Below are 19,854 nucleotides of genomic sequence, written 5' to 3'. Positions count from 1 at the left end.
CCTCAGGATCTCACCACGGTATTTCTGTGCTTTCAGATTGCCAACATGCAATTGTGTTCATTGTACCTTATGCCCACTGACACCATGGGGCATTCTGTTCACAACGTTGATATCAGCAAACCGCTCGCCCACACGATGCCATACACGCTGTCTGCTATCTGCCCGGTACAGTTGAAACCGGGTTTCATCCGGGAAGAGCACACTTCTCCAGCGTGCCAGTGGCCATTGAAGGTGAGCATTTTCCCACTGAAGTCGGTTACGACGCTGAACTGCAGTCAGGTCAAGACCCTGGTGAGGACAACGAGCACGCAGATAAGCTTCCCTGAGACAGTTTCTGACAGTTTGTGCAGGAATTCTTCGGTTGTGCAATCCCACAGTTTCATCAGCTGCCGGATGTGGAGGTCTTTGGCTGGTGTGGTTACACGTGGTTGTAAGGCCGGTTGGAGGCGGCTTATGGTAAATAAATTATCTGGCAAAAGCTCTGGTGGACATTCCTGCAGTTTGCATTTTGCATTTTGTTGTGTGACAAAACTGCACATTTCAGAGTGGCCTTTTGTTGCTTCCAGCACAAGGTGCACCTGTGTTATGGACATGCTGTTTAATCATCTTTTTGATATGCCACACCTGTCAGGTGGATGGATTATCTTGGAAAATGAGAAATGCTCACTAACGGATGTAAACAAATTTGAGAGAAATACGTTTTTCGTGCACGTGGAAAAATTCTCATGGATCATTTATTTCAGCTCATGAAACATGGGACCAACACTACAGTACATGTTGCATTTCTATTTTTGTTCAGTGTATCTTGTGTCGATAAAAACAGCTGGACGTAATGACATCACACCTAAAGGAAAACACAATTTTGCAAATACCTACATTGTCGAATAAAAATGTAGTGGTTGAAGTGTTTCCATGACCCATTTAGGCAAATTGCGCATTAATAAACTGGCGACAGCCTGTATGCCCTCCTACTTGTCTGTTTCTTGTCTCAGGTAGCCAACGTATCGTCAAGGTTTGTGCAATGGTGAAACTTGAACTCCTGTAGATCTGAAATAATTGATGGTGAAACTTGCAAGTCTACCAGAAAAGCAAGGCGAAGCAATTCAGGCATTCTTGAAAGTCAGGACAATCCTTGTCTTGCAAAGAAACATAATTGTTATAGTTGAATTCTTTTATTTTGTATGCAGTAGGCATTTAGAATTAAATGTTAAGTGGAGCTATATTGTTACCATCATTTATGAGAAAAACACTGTTTCCATCATCATTTGTCGCAATTAAGAAAGTTTGACAAAAGAAAGATCCACCTCTGTCGAACGAATACAAATGTTGTCGCTCATTAGAAAATGTCTCCCATTACATTTGTTTTGCAACATTGTTTTTGTCTGAAGATCCTGAGTCAACGGAAACCTGCCAAGAGAAAAACTGCTGAACACATTTTTTCCAAATTTCGAAATTGAACCTTGTCGATTCTAACTCCCAACAGTAAGTTGCGCTCCTGACTGAACCCCCTCTGCCAGTTGCCCATCCCTGATCTAAACAAATGATTCTGATTTTATGAAGACAAATTTCCTTCAAATCTAGGAAAGTGATTTGTAGAGCTATTGTACTTATAGTATGGAATAGTAATCTACATTTCATACTAACTTTCAGACTTTCCCTTTCACTCAACAGACACATAGTGTACAGTATGACAGTTCAAACCCTATAATAAAACCTCTAACAACATGCTATACAGTAATACAACAGGTGTAAGAGTATGGGATATTATTTTGTGTATGACATCAAAACGCATCCAAATTATACTGTATATTGTTATATAGAAAGCGTCTGAATTGCTTTTGCATGCGTTGAAAGTACATTATCCCTTTGTTATGATTCATTGACTATTACCATGACAACTATTAATCATTATGTTGTTGTAGAAAGAATCTGAAATGTCTTTACATGCTTTGATATAGTTTTATCTCTGTGAAGCAGTAGCTGGCATCGGCAGAAGGAAGACGCAACGGCTGTTGAATCTATCTGATACGCTGGCTGACGGAGAGTTTTACAGTTAGTCTCACACACACACACACACACACACACACACACACACACACACACACACACACACACACACACACACACACACACACACACACACACACACACACACACACACACACACACACACACGTCTACTCCGTTTCTTGTATCACAAAACAACAGAGTTACAGTAGTTTCTAATTTTTGAGAGATCCAGGGAAACTATCTTTGAGGCTCAACACTTAAAAGCACCACAATAAAGGAGTAGGACAGACCAAAGTTAGTCTTTCATTATAGTTCTTCATTTGGTAAGTTGTCGTTTGAAAACTCATTAAATTAATATGTAGCAATTTCAGACTTCTGAAAGAATTGAAATTGAAGTTCAGAGGAATCCCAGTATAAAATATAGAAACCTAACAGCACACAAGCAAACAGTATACTCATTATGTGTGTTTTATTTCAGTTGAACTTTATTTAATATGATACATTTTAAGACAGTAAAATCTGACAATGATACAATAAATCACAAGCACAATTTTTATTCATATTTATATTTTAATTATCATCACAACAAAACTAAACTATGAAGTTTAGTGAGGCGCTACTGTTTGTAATGCATCGTATGCTTAGCGGTATGCCACAGGCTGTCCTTCTCACAGTGTAAACCCAGACTGATTGACAAAGCCAGGTTACAGGGTGAGCAACAGCTGCAGTTAAATGTCTAACATCATATTCACTATAGACGCTATATAAACACACACAGGAACACACACACATGCACAGACACACACATTGACACACACCTGCCACGGCCCACAGTGTGAAAAAAGTCAAAGGACTCACCTGTTGAAAATCCCTTTCCCCCAGGGAGCAGTCAAATTATCGACCGGTGGTCAGTTACGGAGGTTTAGGGGTCTCCGTCGTTCTGCGAAAGGGGCTGCAAGTGCATCCCGGACTGGGCTGGAGAGCAACATCTACCCCTGGGGAAACCTACCTCCATGCTACAGCCGGCCTCAATACCCCAGACCAAAACGAAACCATATGGGCATATAAGTGAGGTCCTAAACCCACGGATTACTTTACACAGCTACTAATTGGCCTAATTTGTAAAGTAAACACAGTATTTTTCTCCAGGACCCCTAGCTACAGGACCACCGGATGTGCTGGTGCAGCCTAAGACTCTTTGTATACGGCTACAGCTCAGAGAGATCTACTCCAACAGTGGATGGCGGGACGGCTCTCACTCTCTCTCCTTCTGTTAAAACAATTTCCTTGAAAATGAATCTAATTTCCTCTCCCAATACCCGGCTTCATGTGTGTGTGGTTTCTCCTGCACCGAGGTCGCCTTTAAAATAGCCAGGACGCAGATATATATCAGTAGATGCTTTTAAAAGCAAACCAGCAAAGGAAATATTTCTAACTCAAATGCTAAAGTTTGTTTGAGTGAGATTGAGTGAATTATCGTAGGGAATAGTCTGGAAAGAATTGAATCATAGACATAATCAGTCTCCAAAACAAAGACTATTACCAAGTAACCACCATTTTGAGTTCATTTATTTCTCAAATCTAAAGTGCTGGTTTTGTTATAGTGTTCATTATGTAGAAATTGTTTTGATGAAATGGTGAGAAGGGAATAGAAATCTGCTTGAAATTATGAATAGCATAACACTGAAACAAACTGTATAACATTTATTAGAACCACACAGTGCCTTCAGAAAGTATTCACACCCCTTGACATTTTCCACATTTTTTGGTATTACAGCCTGAATATAAAGTGAATTACATTGAGATTGTGTGTCACCGGCTTACACAAAATACCCCATAATGTCAGTGTCATTATGTTTTTAGATATTTTCGCAAATTCGTTAAAAATGAAAAGCTGAAATGTCTTGAGTCTATAATTATTCATCCCCTTTGTTGTGTCAAGCCTAAATAAGTTCAGGAGCAAAAATGTGCTTAACAAGTCACATATAATGTTCATGTTTAACATGATTTTTGAATGACTACATCGCCTCTGTACCGCACACATCTTTAAGGTCCCTTAGTTGAGCAGTGAATTTCAAACACAGATTCAACCACAAAGACCAAGGAGGTTTTCCAATGCCTTGCAAAGGATGGCACCTATTGGTAGATGGGTAAAAATAAAAGAAGCATATCCCTTTTAACATGGTGAAGTTATTAATTACACTTTGGATGGTGGATCAGTACACCCAGTCACTACAAAGATACAGGTGTCCTTTCTAACTCAGTTGCCAGAGAGGAAGGAAACCACTCAGGGATTTCACCATGGCTGTGATAGGAGAAAACTGAGAACGGATAAACAGCATTGTAGTTGCCCCATAATACTAACCTAAATGAAAGAGTGAAAAGAAGGAAGCCTGTACATAATCAAGTATTCCAAAACACGCATCCTGTTTGCGATAAGACACTAAAGTAAAACTGCAAAAAATGTGGTGAAGAAATTAACTTTATGTCCTGAATACAAAGCGTTATGTTTGGGGGCAAATCCAACACAACAGATTACTGACTACCACTTTTCATATTTTCAACCATGGTGGTGGCTGCAACATGTTATGGATAGGCTTGTCATCGGCAAGGACTAGGGAGTTTTGGGACATGAAAATAAATAGAAATAGAGCTATGTACAGGCAAAATCCTATAGAAAAACAGAGTTCAGTCCGTTTTCCAACAGACACTGGGAGACAAATTCACCTTTCAGCAAGACAATAACCTAAAACACAAGCCCAAATATACACTGGAGTTGCTTAACAAAATGACATTGAATGTTCCTGAGTGGCCTAGTTACGGTTTTTACTTAATTCGGCTTGAAAATCTATGGTAAGACTTGAAAATGGCTGTCCAGCAATGATCAACAAACAACTTGACAGAGCCTGAAGAATTTCTCAAAGAATAATGTGCAAATATTGTACAATCCAGGTGTGCAAAGCTCTTAGATGATTCACAGCTGTTATTGACTCAGGGGTGTGAATAGTTATGTAAATGAGATATTTCTGTATTTCATTTTCAATACTGTGCTATAATTAAAGAAATGTTTTCACTTTGTTATTATGGTGTATTGTGTGTAGACAAAACAAATCTATTTCATTTTTGGCTCCCGAATGGTGCAGCGGTTTAAGGCACTGCATCTCAGTGCAAGAATCATAACTACAGACTCTGGTTCAATTCCAGGCTGTATCACAACCGGCCGTAATTGGGAGTCCCATAGGGCAGCGGACAATTGGCCCAGTGTCATCTGGGTTAAGGTTTGACCAGGGTAGGCCGTCATTGTAAATAAGAAGTAAAGGGTTATGAATACTTTCTGAAGGTGCTGTGTGTACAGTACCAGTCAAAAGTTTGGACACACCTTCTCATTCAAGGGTTTTTCTTTATTTGTACTATTTTCTACATTATAGAATTAAACATAAACTATGAAATAACACATATGGAATCATGTAGTAACCAAAAAAGTGTTAAACTAATCCAAATGTATTATATATTGGAGATTCTTCAAATTAGCCACCCTTTGCCTTGATGACAGCTTTGCACACTCTTGGCATTCTCTCAACCAAGTTCACCTGGAATGCGTTTCCAATAGTCTTGAAGGAGTGCCCACAAATGCTGAGCACTTGTTGGCTGCTTTTCCTTCACTCTGCGGTCCAACTCATCCCAAACCATCTCAATTGGGTTGAGGTCGGGTGATTGCGGAGGCAAGGTCATCTGATGCAGCATTCCATCACTCTCTTTCTTGGTCAAATAGCCCTTACACAGCCTGGAGGTGTGTTGGGTCATTGTCCTGTTGAGAACCAAATGATAGTCCCACTAAGCGAAAACCAGATGGGATGGCGTATCACTGCAGATTTCCACCTGTCTAATGTCCATTGCTCGTGTTTCTTGGCCTTAGCAAGTCTCTTCTTCTTTTTGATGTCCTTTAGTGGTGGTTTCCTTGCAGCAATTTGACCATGAAGGCCTGATTCAATCATTCTTCTCTGAACAGTTGATGTTGAGATGTGTCTGTTACTTGAACTCTGTGAAACATTTATTTGTGCAGCAAGTTCTGGGGCTGGTAACTCTAATGAACTTATCGTCTGCAGCAGAGGTAACTCTGGGTCTTCCTTTCCTGTGGCGTTCCTCATGAGAGCCTGTTTCATCAGAGCGCTTGATGGTTTTTGCGACTGTACTTGAAGAAACTTTCAAAGTTTTTGATATTTTCCGCATTGACTGACCTTCATGTCTTAAAGTAATGATGGTCATTTCTCTTTACTTATTTGAGCTGTTCTTGCCATAATATGGACTTGGTCTTTTACCAAATAGGGCTATCTTCTGTATACCACCCTACCTTGTCACAACACAACTGATTGGCTCAAACATATTAAGAAGGAAAGAAACTCCACAAATGAACTTTTAACAAGCCACACCTGTTAATTGAAATGCATTGCTGATGACTACCACATGAAGCTGGTTGAGAGAATGCCAATAGTGTGTAAAGCTGTCATGAAGGCAAAGGGTGGCTACTTTGAAGAATCTCAAATATAAAATATATTTTGATTTGCTTAACGTTTTTGTTGGTTACTACATGATTCCATATGTGTTATTTCATAGTTTTGATGTCTTCACTGTTATTCTACATGATAGAAAATAGTCAAAATAAAGAAAACCCTGGAATGAGTCTATGTGTCCAAACTTTTTACTGGTACTGTAATTGTAAATGAAAGCTGGTAAAAACAACTGCCAAGTGAATCACTTTGACAATTAATAACTCATTTCATTGCGCTAAATTAGTTTTTCTCACTCTATTGTGTTTATACAACCCCCCTATAATTTTCCAGAATGAATTGACATGAAGTCATGTGAATGTGAGTCTTTTCTAATGGCTGAAAAAACTCAGATCAAAGAGATATTTTGACAGTTAAAACACACAGTGAAAAAGGGAAAAACCTAATGAAGACTTGAAACATGAAAATACATTTAAAGAATGACAAAGTGATGTTGAAAACTACTAGGGCTTAAATGCTTAGGAGTGTGTGTGTGTGTGTGTGTGTGTGTGTGTGTGTGTGTGTGTGTGTGTGTGTGTGTGTGTGTGTGTGTGCGGGTGAGGGGAGTAGAGTGGAGGGGTTAAGGGGTAATGTTAACACACATACAATATTTGAAGATTTGGATAAAAAGTTGATCAAATCAATCAGATGCTGAATGGAGTCCAATATTGGGCCACATATATACAGTAAACATATTTTCAAATGACCTATACACCTAAAAGCAACGCAGCTATATGCAGTACACACACAAACAGCAGATAATGTTGGGGTGTTGAACCCCCAAACCCTCATATCCAACCCCCTAAAGTCTGACGCAACACTGCACTTCTCAGAAATCGTGTCGAGGGGGTCGGGTGGGTCCAAAATAAATTGCCCACTTTTCTGGAGGCCAGGCCATTGGAATGGTTTAGATTTATTGTGCGTTGCGTTTTGGAGGAAGATCGTATGCATGTGGTCAGAAGCCTAGCAGTGAGTCAGTTCACCAGTGACCCGGCCTCCCTCTCACGTTACGTCCTATATATAACATCCCTGCTCCTGGCCTCCTCCCACCCTCCCTCCCTCTCATTCTCTCTCCCAACTTCCCTGGAACCACCTTCTCCCTGGAACCACTCTGGCCTCAGCCGTCTCTCCTCTCCTCCGTCTCTCTTCTCCGTCTACCGTCTCCCTGTGTCCTGACACCCGAGCTCCAGCTCAGCAGAGTCAGTGTTTACCCGCGCTGTGCCTGGCAACAGGCTGCATGCTCGGGATAACCGGAGGCCCTACCTTTCAACGCTGCGATCTCTGCCTTCCTTCAGCCTCCTCCGATCGCTTTCCCTGGGAACTAACGGGGAGCGCACGGAGGTGAGAGGTGAGAGAGCCGTGGAGGAGAGCCCTGATTTGAGGCTCTGGGTCCACCCACCTCCCTCAACTGGCTTCAGTCTGCTCTACTCTCTGTCCTGCAACATCTCTGTCTTGTGGCCTCAATTAGTCACTCTGGTAGTTCCTGTAAGTTTTTGTGGTTGTGTGTGTGGTGGACTTAGGGGGGTTCGTCTTTTGGGTGGATCTTGTGGAGCACTGTGATGGATCACTCCCTGTTTGGGTGCCTCCGTAGCCCCCACGCCCCGGCCCAGGGTCTGCACCCCCACCCTGCCTTTAGCCAGTCCCCGCTGGCGCTGCACGGACGCTCTGACCACATATCCTACCCTGACCTGCCTGGCTCCTCACCCCCATGTGGGGGGTACCCTGGACCCGGGGAGGAGGGCATGTACGGAGGGCAGCAACACCACCATCGTGGAGGACACCCGCATCAGCCTCACCCCCACCACCCACAGCACCAGACCCACCAGACTCCCTGGCATGTCCCCCAGATGCCCTCAACCAACACTAGGCATGGCCTCTGCCTACCTCCCCCAGACAGCCAAGTCTCAGAACGGTGTGGTGGGGGGACCCCAAATCTGTGTGGCTCCAACACCAACCCCAGTCTGGGAGTTAGTAGTGACCCCACAGGTGTATCCTGTGTCCCTGGGGACTTTGGACGACAGACGATGTCCCCGGACGAGACTGAACAGAGACGGAACAGTAAGGGGAAAGATGATTTGCACAGCTCAGGTAAGATGAGGACAATGAGGACATTATTCTCTTCTCTCCTCTATGCTTTTCTTAGCTTTGAGTTCAGTCTCAAAGTTTTGATTGTTTCTTTCAAAACTCACTGAGGAATTTCCATCACATAGCGAGGGAGTATAACGATTTGAAGTTTTTGGTTTGTCTATTCTCATATTGGGGATATCACCATCTGTGTGTAAGCAAACACAGTCCACAGATGTTGAAACAGGAGAGAACAGTTTGTGATACAGTAATAAAACACACAAATGAATCGTTTGCATTTGAACTAATTGGCTAATGTTTTCATGATCACTGAAAGCGCTGTAGTCTTCTGCGTCAATGCTCCTAAATTCGAGAACCTCATGAGAAGTTGTGCAATGACAACAGGGTTCAGTGCATACGTTTTAGTTTCAAAGTCAATTTAAAGTTTGAACCTTACTAACAAGTAGGTAGGCTTATTGTTTTAGCATTTGGGCCTTGTTTTTACACTGGTTGTCCAGATAATATTGAGGGCCGTGTGTCATTTGCATTTTTCGTCAGGTTTATTTGAAACTGACTTAGTTCTGATAATTGAAACCGATGTCTTATTTGATTACTGACTGCTTGATGCTCATGGTTCAATGCTGGATATCATTTTGTTTTCTTAATTGTCTACTTGCAAATGTAATTCATTCATTTCAATGACTAGCTATTGCACTACAGTTAGCTGTAATGGAACATTAAACTGTATTAGCATCTCTTAATGGGAAGATATGTATACCCACATTTCAGTATTATAACACCTTGTGTTGTAGGATCTTTAAGGATCTTATTTGATCTCGATGATGTCTTATTGCTACTGTTTTCCATGCTCTATTGACATTCATTCATATCTGGAATTACTGTCTAGAATTTTACGAGGTAGGATTAGCCTAACTTTATTGGTATTTAAATGAAATGCAGGCAAGCGCTTTTTAGAAACAGCCGCACACTGAAAATATGATCTTGTACTTCATTTCACCTGAATTCAATGAATCAAATTATTATCACACCATCATTTAGTTATCTTTTCAGTAAAACAAGAGATAAATAATGAATTAATGTTTTTATAAATATATCTATTATGGAAAAGGTTTTTTTTTGGAAGCAAAATGATAATCACAATTCAATTAAACCATTTGACTTGATAAAAAGGTTGAATTGTCTTTCTAAATACTAAGGTCAATAGTCATACTTCTCTATTGACAATCTTATATGAAGAAATGAGCAAGTGTGATGCATTACAGATTTGCAGTCATCTTCTGTTAGTTGAAGCATTAGATCCATTACCTTTCTGTCTACATTTGTTTTAACAGATATCAAGATACTTTGGTTTCCTCTCTCGGTGTTAAGCAATAGGGAATTGATTTACTTCTGTCATTTGCTGCAATATTGACATAGATTGAACCGGTAGAAAGTAACTGAGACAATCTTCCATTTTCATTAAAATCAAAGTGCCCTTTAACATTCCTCAATCTCAACCCCCTCAACCCCATTTTATAGGTTATAGCCTGGCACAGCCAATATTTTATTTGTCCCTCTCTTCAGGCTCCCAGGGATAATCAACAGTGACATTTTCCTCCAGGGTATTAATGGCCTGCAGGTGTGATTTCTGTGAAGCCTCCTTTTAAACTGTTACAACGGACACACCTGGGCTTTTCATAGGCCTAAACCTACATAGTATTTATGGCTGTAGAACGTACGTACCTATAGCATTAGCCGCAACAGCTGTGTGAAAAAGCAGCCTCTTAATAATAATAATAATGTGGGTGGAGAATTAATCCATAACACTTCTGGAAATCACTGTTGGTCATGAAATGGAATGGAAGAAAATAGAATAGAACTGTATTAGTCCATTAGTGACGTAACAAAAAGCTCTATATTTAGGTCCAACTTCCACATTTGTTAAACAACTATTTTCAGATGAGCCCATTCAGTGGCACGTGGGAATGTGTACCTAAGTCAGTGATATTATAGATAATTTTACACACTGTCCTCCCAACGACTATGTTGCCTTTGAGAGCACTGAGGTTGTAAGGACAAACTGATCTGTACCCCGGGTGGAGTCTCAAAATGGCCGATGGCTAAATGCGTTGGACACGTCATGCAGGGCACCGCACTAGACCTAATATGGCTGTATATGGCTGTAGCCCTCATTATCAGCAGTCACCATAATAATGCAAGCTCCATCCATATCTGGGCTGGGGACCAGACAAGTCAGGCCCTTAATAAGTTACTAGCACAGTGTCTGGACTTCCTGGCGGCTACACGAGGGCTGATTCAGGTCATCAGTGCAGGGTCACGACAAGAGCACTGCTCTCTGTATCCAGAAGCCATTTCACTGACACCAGTTTCCAGTGGTGTGGAGCACCAACACATTTTATTGGGGCACTGATAGGATGGCCAAATTCCCTTTGCATTCATTCTGTTAGTTATACTGTATTGTGCCTTTTTTCATCCTAAAAATGTATCAAATTGAAGGGGCCCCGTTTGAATGAGCAGGAAGGCTCTGCCAGGTCCTACTGTCTGTATCTGTATCGTTCTCCCTGCAGGGAAACCCACCAGGTAGAAGTGCTGTTGTGCCCAGTAGTTAACTTTCCACTTCCATTTGCCATCTCTCAGGTTAGTTTTACCCCAGGGTGCAATTGTAATTGACAGCCAGTAGAACTGTGAAGCCCTACCCAGGAGCTGCACCTCTAACACCAATCACGTTTTCTACCATTAACCTCCATTGCGTGTTATAAAAGGTTGCCTTTTATTGGGCTTTATTTGAGGTCCTATTTCTGATGAGGTAACGGTCTTATGAGGTAACATGCTGTGGCAATAGTGAAATAAGTGGTAAAATAATGACAAAATGCACCTTCTTGATACATAACAAAGGATGCTGAACAAAAGTTAAAGATGTAATGTAGATTCATGTTGTAGGAATATTAAAGGAGTGTTGCAAGACACTGTACGGTATAAACCATTAAACAATTGTTTCAAATAAAATAAAATACCTAAACCATGTGAAAGATATTTTGTTTGAAGATTTTATTTCCAGAAATGTCTTCGTCCCATATTCTGTTTTTATAAATCGAGTGCCATGAATACATGGGACTGGATGTGGCAGAGAGAAATACTTTCCTGACACTATTTGATTTGTCAGCACATCCAACACGTCCAACAATTACAGTTGAACTGAGAGAATGTTAGCTGGTTTTATTTGCCGTGGACTAGAGAACAACATGTCAATTACAGCTCAACTCTTTTGATGAATTGTAGTGTTATTAAGAGATATTTGAATGAGGTTCACCCAATTTGAAGCCACATCTATATGAAAAAACCTTTGAAAAGGATTTGATTAAATGTACCCTTTTCAGAATCCAATTGAGCAATCTGGATTAAATACAGACAATTAGACCAAAATAAATTACAATCTGGATTAAATACAGACAATTAGACCAAAATAAATTACAATCTGGAAAGTCTTTCTGAAGTCTACTTAACTTCAATCAAATATACGATGAATCGCACCACACACTCTTACCAGTGGCATCTGCTGAAACGCTTCAGCCTGTATGTAGAGTGGGCCGGTGTACGATTTCCGATCATGCTCCATTTGATGTCTAGGCCCGTGGGTGGTGCTTAGCTGATCTATGTATCTATTGGTCTATTGTTCAGTCTGCCAGGTGATAGGTGGGAGGTTCACACCCTACATTACCCTCCCACATTACCACATCACATTATCACGCTATCACACCCCACATAGCAGAGGCAGCATGCACCTCATTTTTGGGGCACGAGTAGGATGGCCAAATTCAATAGCTTTACTTACATTTTTCATGAAAGAAAGAATACCTTCCATCTCATCATTTAGTTACAAAGGACATTAGCTCCACATTATCGCATGCATTATTACATCAGACATTACCACATGCATTACAGCTTCACATTACCCCACACCTGACTGACCTCAGCTTCACCTTCCCCGCCGGTCCACCAGAGATGAACTCTTGGAATCGCTTTTGTCTTAGAACAATAGAACTACAGTATCGAGTTGGCTAGCCTCAAATATTAGCCCTCTTTTTGGATGAAACTTCTATTTAGAACAGGTGATAAAGTACTGGAGAGAGGCAGAGACAATTCCACCAACTTTCCTGTTAAACAAATGATTGTTATAGGGCCTACAGTATTCTCTGTGTTGCCTAGGTTTAAAAGAATTGAGGCTATAGAAAATGTATTTGTGGAATTTCCACATACGGTAAGAATGTGTTGCAACTTGATAATATTTGAGTGATATCAGTCTGTTTCTTTCTATGCTCCAAGGAGTGAAGATGAGTGAGTTTGTTTCAGAGAAAGAACACAGGGTAGTTGTCGGAGGGAGCTGTGCTCTGAGACTGTAGAGAACTCCCTGCCTGCCACCTCTCATGCAGCTTCCCCCTCCTCCAGTAAGACACTATAAAGTGTGCATGAACGATATCCCCATAATAAAAGGTGATTGTCACCCCTAATTGTTTTGCTTTCATTTTGCATTTCAGCCCTGCAGTTTATCACACAATCCCTTCTTTTTTCACCACGTTTTCCTCTCCTTTCTTTTTTGGCGACTCAACAGTGTCTGGAAAAAGTTCTGTTTTTCATTTCAGATTCCCAGGACGGGAGCTATAAGTCTGACGTGAACAGCAAGCCCAGGAAGGAGAGGACAGCGTTCACCAAGGAACAGATCCGGGAACTGGAGTCAGAGTTTGCGCACCACAACTACCTGACGAGACTGAGGCGATATGAGATAGCAGTCAACCTCGACCTCACAGAAAGACAAGTACGTTACCTGTTGTTGTGTGGAAGCAATCAAATCTATAAACATTTGCATATGAAACAAGTGAAAAGTGATAAAGAAAAAAACAAGTATCTTACCTGTGTGGTGTTGATAAAACAAAACAAGTTAATTAGTCATATTGGCTTATCATATTGGCTTATCATATTGGCTTATCATATTGGCTTATCATATTGGCTTATCATCTAATCATCTAATGACAAAACATTATGCAGTTCATTTCTCCCTTTGATGATCAAATAAATCAGAACATTTTGTGTGAACAAAATATCTGAAGGAATCACGGTTAGAGGACTGATTCTGTAATTACCCTAAGAACTCACAGACTCATGTATTCAAAGACTCACACAGAAATGTCAGCTAACAGCAGTTGTTAGGGATTCTATTAAAAACTGCACAGGCCTCAGGATGAAAACCCTGTATGTTTTGACATTACCAAACGCTTGTCATGCTAATGTTCTGAATCTCATCGCTTCCAAACCAAAACCACTGAGGCTTTTTGATATATCTGTGCTGCATGTGTGTGTGTGTGTGTGTGTGTGTTGCCAGCACCGCTGGTCTGTGTGTGTGTGTGTGTGTGTGTTGCCAGCACCGCTGGTCTGTCTGTGTGTGTGTGTGTGTGTGTGTGTGTGTGTGTGTGTGATGCCAGCACCGCTGGTCTGTCTGTGTGTGTGTGTGTGTGTCTGTATGTGTGTGTGTGTTGCCAGCACCGCTGGTCTGTCTGTGTGTGTGCAGGGACTGTCTCATGGCATGTGTCAGACACCAGATGTTTCTGTATTCCCTTCAGACACTAATAGGAAGTACACTGACATTAAGGGGCGGATTCCCACACAGTATGCAGAAGGGAGAATCTCTATTGAAAGTGTTGTTTAGTCCAGTATGTAGGATTAAACTGGGGCCAGGATGAAAAGAAACAAACTTTTCATCTAAATATTTTTTTTAATGTCTTAATCTGCCTTGATCTAAAAAGTTGGTCTGCATAAGTCTGTTGGTAGTGATGCGTTTAACCAAACCAACCTACACACTCACCACACCCTTAAGTGCTTTTGGAAATCATAGTCTGTTGTATAAGTCCAATCAGACTTTCAAGGCCAGGCCCAGGCAGCCAGGCAACAACCCACTGAGGACTTAGGCCTTCCAGCTAGGAGCCCTGTCCTTCACAATCACTCCCACTCATATTGGCTGCCTCTCCTCTCTTCCTCTCTCCTCTCCTGTCCTCTCTTCTCCACACATTCCCAATGCAAGGCCTATAAATCTGGATGTGTGTGGGGGTTGTGTGTCTGTGTCTGTGTCTGTGTGTGTGTGTGTGTACATTTGTGTGTGTGTGTGAGTGAGTGTGTGTGTACGTGTGTGTGTGTGTTGATCTTGGATGTTAAACCCACTCTAACATCCTCGTGGCTATTATCTTACAGTGCAGCTTCTACCTCCCTGATCTTGCTATTAACTACTATATAGCTTTACCAATAATGATTGTACATTCTGGCCTCAGCCCAAGGGCATATACAGTGGCAGGGGTTTATACAAGTTGTGGACACCAATCCTCATCTCGTCTCACCACTGAACCCTGTGAGTGTGTGTGTGTGTGTGTGTGTGTGTGTGTGTGTGCAACAACTTAGGTAGAACTTACTGATTGCCCAATTAGAGTTGCACCCAAGGCTGGCAGAAGATTTTGTACGGCTCGTGGATATGTGTGTCCGAGTGCATTTGTGTGTTTGTGTGTATGTAAAACAAAAACATACGAAGGACTTAGTTTTATGAGGCGGTCGATGCTAAACCTGTTTATTCGAAAATGAGCCACACATGCGTGTTTACTCTGTAAACTTAACTCCTGTCTTGGGCCTGTGAGTGGCAGGCCACAATGCCTAAAATAAATCCAGGAGAGCTTTGGACTCCTGTGAGAAAGCAGGTCGCTCAGGGGGGTGGATAAGAGAGGGGTGGGGATGAAGGGAGTATTGGAGGGGGTTGGAGTTTGTGGGGCATGGGGAGGGCCAACAGGAGGGGTAGGGCTGTGAAGGGTCGTCAGTGGGGGATGGGGAAGGGAGCTTCGCTCATTCCCGATCCGATCGGGCCGTTTTAGGCAGCAGCTTAATCATCACGAAGAAGAGACGCAAATACTGAAGGATCTGTGGAGTCAGGAACAGGATCCGAGGCAGGGCCCCCCGCCAGTGTGCGGACGTGACCCATGCATCAGCACATACCTGGCCATGTCGAAATAAGACGCCCCAACAGCCAACACTAACCACGACAAACCTAACCACGACAGCCAACACTAACCACGACAAACCTAACCACGACAGCCAACACAAACCACGACAGCCAACACAAACCACGACAGCCAACACTAACCACGACAGCCAACACTAACCACGACAGCCAACACTAACCACGACAGCCAACACTAACCACGACAGCCAACACAATTTTTTTTATTTTACCTTTATTTAACCAGGCAAGTCAGTTAAGAACAAATTCTTATTTTCAATGACGGCCTAGGAACAGTGGGTTAACTGCCTGTTCAGGGGCAGAACGACAGATTTGTACCTTGTCAGCTCGGGGGTTTGAACTTGCAACCTTCCGGTTACTAGTCCAATGCTCTAACCACTAGGCTACCCTGCCGCCCACTAACCACGACAGCCAACAATAACTGGCCCCACTGTCATCGAGTGCTACCTATACCCTACACCCAGGGTTCAGTGTCACCCTGTGCAACCTACATCGTACACAGTGGGGTCAAAACCCAAAGTACCCTATCGTCTACAATGGGGGAACCAAGACTCAAGTGGCGTGCGACTGTAATGATCTTGTAGATAATGATTTAGCACTCGGCTGCCAGTTCTGGTAGACGAGGTGTCTCTCAGGGTTTACGTAAGATCATACCGTGTGAAGAGGGAGGTGGGGGAGCTAGAGAGTGTGTGCGAGGGGGGGAATGGTGTGTTGGGAGGAGTGTGTGTGTGTGTTAAAAGAGAGGTGGGGGAGCTGGGTTGCACACTCCTGTATGTATGTATGTATGTGTGTGTGTGTGTGTGTGTGTGTGTGTGTGTGTGTGTGTGTGTGTGTGTGTGTGTGTGTGTGTGTGTGTGTGTGTGTGTGTGTGTGTGCGTGCGCGCATGCTCTGCTCAGACAGAGGTCTGTTTCACTGAGGCTGTAAATCTCTGTCACACACACTGATAGAGAAGGGTTCACACCAACAGATTCAGGACATTGGTTTCCTGACACACAGGGGACGCTACGGTTTTACTGAGGGGGAATGGGAGGGAAGAGGTGGGGGGACGCTAGGGTTTTACTGAGGGGGAACGGGAGGGAAGAGGTGGTGGGACGCTACGGTTTTACTGAGGGGGAACGGGAGGGAAGAGGTGGGGGGACGCTACGGTTTTACTGAGGGGGAACGGGAGGGAAGAGGTGGGGGGACGCTAGGGTTTTACTGAGGGGGAACGGGAGGGAAGAGGTGGGGGGACGCTAGGGTTTTACTGAGGGGGAACGGGAGGGAAGAGGTGGGGGGACGCCAGGGTTTTACTGAGGGGGAACGGGAGGGAAGAGGTGGGGGGACGCCAGGGTTTTACTGAGGGGGAACGGGAGGGAAGAGGTGGGGGGACGCTAGGGTTTTACTGAGGGGGAACGGGATGGAAGAGGTGGGGGGACGCTAGGGTTTTACTGAGGGGGAACGGGAGGGAAGAGGTGGGGGGACGCTAGGGTTTTACTGAGGGGGAACGGGAGGGAAGAGGTGGGGGGACGCTAGGGTTTTACTGAGGGGGAACGGGAGGGAAGAGGTGGGGGGACGCTAGGGTTTTACTGAGGGGGAACGGGAGGGAAGAGGTGGGGGGACGCTAGGGTTTTACTGAGGGGGAACGGGAGGGAAGAGGTGGGGGGACGCTAGGGTTTTACTGAGGGGGAACGGGAGGGAAGAGGTGGGGGGACGCTAGGGTTTTACTGAGGGGGAACGGGATGGAAGAGGTGGGGGGACGCTAGGGTTTTACTGAGGGGGAACGGGAGGGAAGAGGTGGGGGGACGCTAGGGTTTTACTGAGGGGGAACGGGAGGGAAGAGGTGGGGGGACGCTAGGGTTTTACTGAGGGGGAACGGGAGGGAAGAGGTGGGGGGACGCTAGGGTTTTACTGAGGGGGAACGGGAGGGAAGAGGTGGGGGGACGCTAGGGTTTTACTGAGGGGGAACGGGAGGGAAGAGGTGGGGGGACGCTAGGGTTTTACTGAGGGGGAACGGGAGGGAAGAGGTGGGGGGACGCTAGGCTTTTACTGAGGGGGAACGGGAGGGAAGAGGTGGGGGGACGCTAGGGTTTTACTGAGGGGGAACGGGAGGGAAGAGGTGGGGGGACGCTAGGGTTTTACTGAGGGGGAACGGGAGGGAAGAGGTGGGGGGACGCTAGGGTTTTACTGAGGGGGAACTGGAGGGAAGAGGTGGAGGGACGCCAGGGTTTTACTGAGGGGGAACAGGAGGGAAGAGGTGGGGGGACGCTAGGGTTTTACTGAGGGGGAACGGGAGGGAAGAGGTGGGGGGACGCTAGGGTTTTACTGAGGGGGAACTGGAGGGAAGAGGTGGAGGGACGCCAGGGTTTTACTGAGGGGGAACAGGAGGGAAGAGGTGGGGGGACGCTAGGGTTTTATTGATGGGCCTACATACCAAGAACTCCAGAACGCCACGAACCAACAATGGCATCGAGTTACCTCAGAACCTCACACACAATATACACCCCATCTCCACTCGCTCACAACAATGCCTGAACACTTTGTGCACTTCAAATTTATTGAAATGTTCTTCATGTGGTTATTATTATACTAAATACATTTTCTTAAACCTTGGCTAATATTGCCCTTGTTACTGAGAAGGGCTATGATCCCCCAGCCCTCCTGAAAACAACCCAAGTGTCAAACTCCAGTCCTTGAGGGCCACAGCATCTGCAGGTTTTCATTCCTCATAGGAGTGTCTAAATGAGACACCAAAGGAACGAGACGAAATTAGCAGTCACTGTCGCCCTCCAGGTTCTGAGGTGGACCCCCGCCATATAACTTCCACGCTATTTCCCTGTAAACTAATTGTTCTCTTCTCCTCCAGGTAAAGGTGTGGTTCCAGAACAGAAGGATGAAGTGGAAGCGTGTTAAAGGAGGTCAACAGGGGGCAGCGGCGCGAGAGAAAGAACTGGTCAACGTGAAGAAGGGAACTCTGTTACCCTCAGAGTACTCTGGCATGGTGGGAGGACTACACCACTCCACTGGTTCCCCTGGTAATGAGGACAGTCACGACAGTGACCAGAGCTCAGAGCACGCTCACTTATGACCCTGACCTGCCACATATGCCACGCAGAGGTCAAAGGTTAAGTTTGCGGCCATTTGAACAAACGTCTAAAAATGCAGTGAGTTGATGAGATCATGTTGCATTTACAGGTACAGCATTACATACAATATGTTGAGATTAGACTCAGAACTCAGAAAGAACACCTAGGCCTTTTCTCTCAGAAACCAGCAACAAACAGGTTTTCTGACTGAAGGTGTTTGTTGATTGGCAAAGGAGTGAAGAAAGAAAGAAGTCAAGGTTAGCAAGAAGAAGAAGGAATGGAAGGAGCATGGAATTAACAACTGGATGTGTGAAATAAAACAACAAATGATATGCTTGTGAGCAAAGCCTCAAGCTCATGAGACTGTAAATTGGGAATATAATTGTATATTATTGTGAACATTCCACAAGTGCCTTGATAGAATGGCTTGGATTTTTGAACTGTCAAATATAAAATTCTACTGTATTTACTCCGTTTGGAATACAAAAGTCGTCCAATTAGTTTTAAGTAAAATTGTGGAATTGAATTGAATAGTAGGCTATTACCGTGAGTTCTACTATGCTGATTTACTTACAACATAACTGAATGATGCATATTAGCAAACATCTCCATTGGTTTTACATTTTGCTTCCACTAAGAGTCTTAAAAGTTACATTTTTTTGTGAAAAATATATACTTTTATTCCATATAAATCTGGGACATAATGGTTTCTTAAGTGAATAAAACAGATCAATACATTTTTTGTTGTTGTCATTGTCCGGTTCTGTAACATTCTCACAATATTGCACAATTGGTATGTTACTAGATCTATAAAAAAAAACATGTTAATGTAATTTAAAACCATATGTAGACCTAGAGTTTCTTTGCCTTCTGTATGAGTGTGCATTCTAAATTGTGTTTTAGAGTGCCGTTTTGGCCGAGGCAGAGCCGTAGCCTCCTACAGTACAGGACCAGCTGGTTTTGGCCGTGGCAGAGCCGTAGCCTCCTACAGTACAGGACCAGCTGGTTTTGGCCGAGGCAGAGCCGTAGCCTCCTACAGTACAGGACCAGCTGGTTTTGGCCGTGGCAGAGCCGTAGCCTCCTACAGTACAGGACCAG

At 43.6% G+C, this 19,854-nt stretch overlaps 1 protein-coding gene across 1 annotated transcript; it reads left to right on the top strand.

The window, feature by feature from the left end:
* The first annotated feature begins 7,619 nt into the window (after positions 1-7,619).
* On the top strand, positions 7,620-19,498 carry meox2b (mesenchyme homeobox 2b). The gene is made up of 3 exons (XM_020500209.2): positions 7,620-8,645; positions 13,283-13,455; positions 18,537-19,498. The coding sequence occupies exons 1-3, from the start codon at positions 8,117-8,119 to the stop codon at positions 18,756-18,758; spliced, it is 924 nt and encodes a 307-aa protein (XP_020355798.1). The 5' UTR covers positions 7,620-8,116; the 3' UTR covers positions 18,759-19,498.
* Positions 19,499-19,854: the final 356 nt, after the last annotated feature.

Source organism: Oncorhynchus kisutch, linkage group LG14 (genome assembly GCF_002021735.2).
Source record: "Oncorhynchus kisutch isolate 150728-3 linkage group LG14, Okis_V2, whole genome shotgun sequence".
Classification (NCBI taxonomy): Eukaryota; Metazoa; Chordata; class Actinopteri; order Salmoniformes; family Salmonidae; genus Oncorhynchus; species Oncorhynchus kisutch.
Note: the sequence above shows the minus strand (reverse complement) of the source record. Positions and strands in the feature narration are given on the sequence as shown.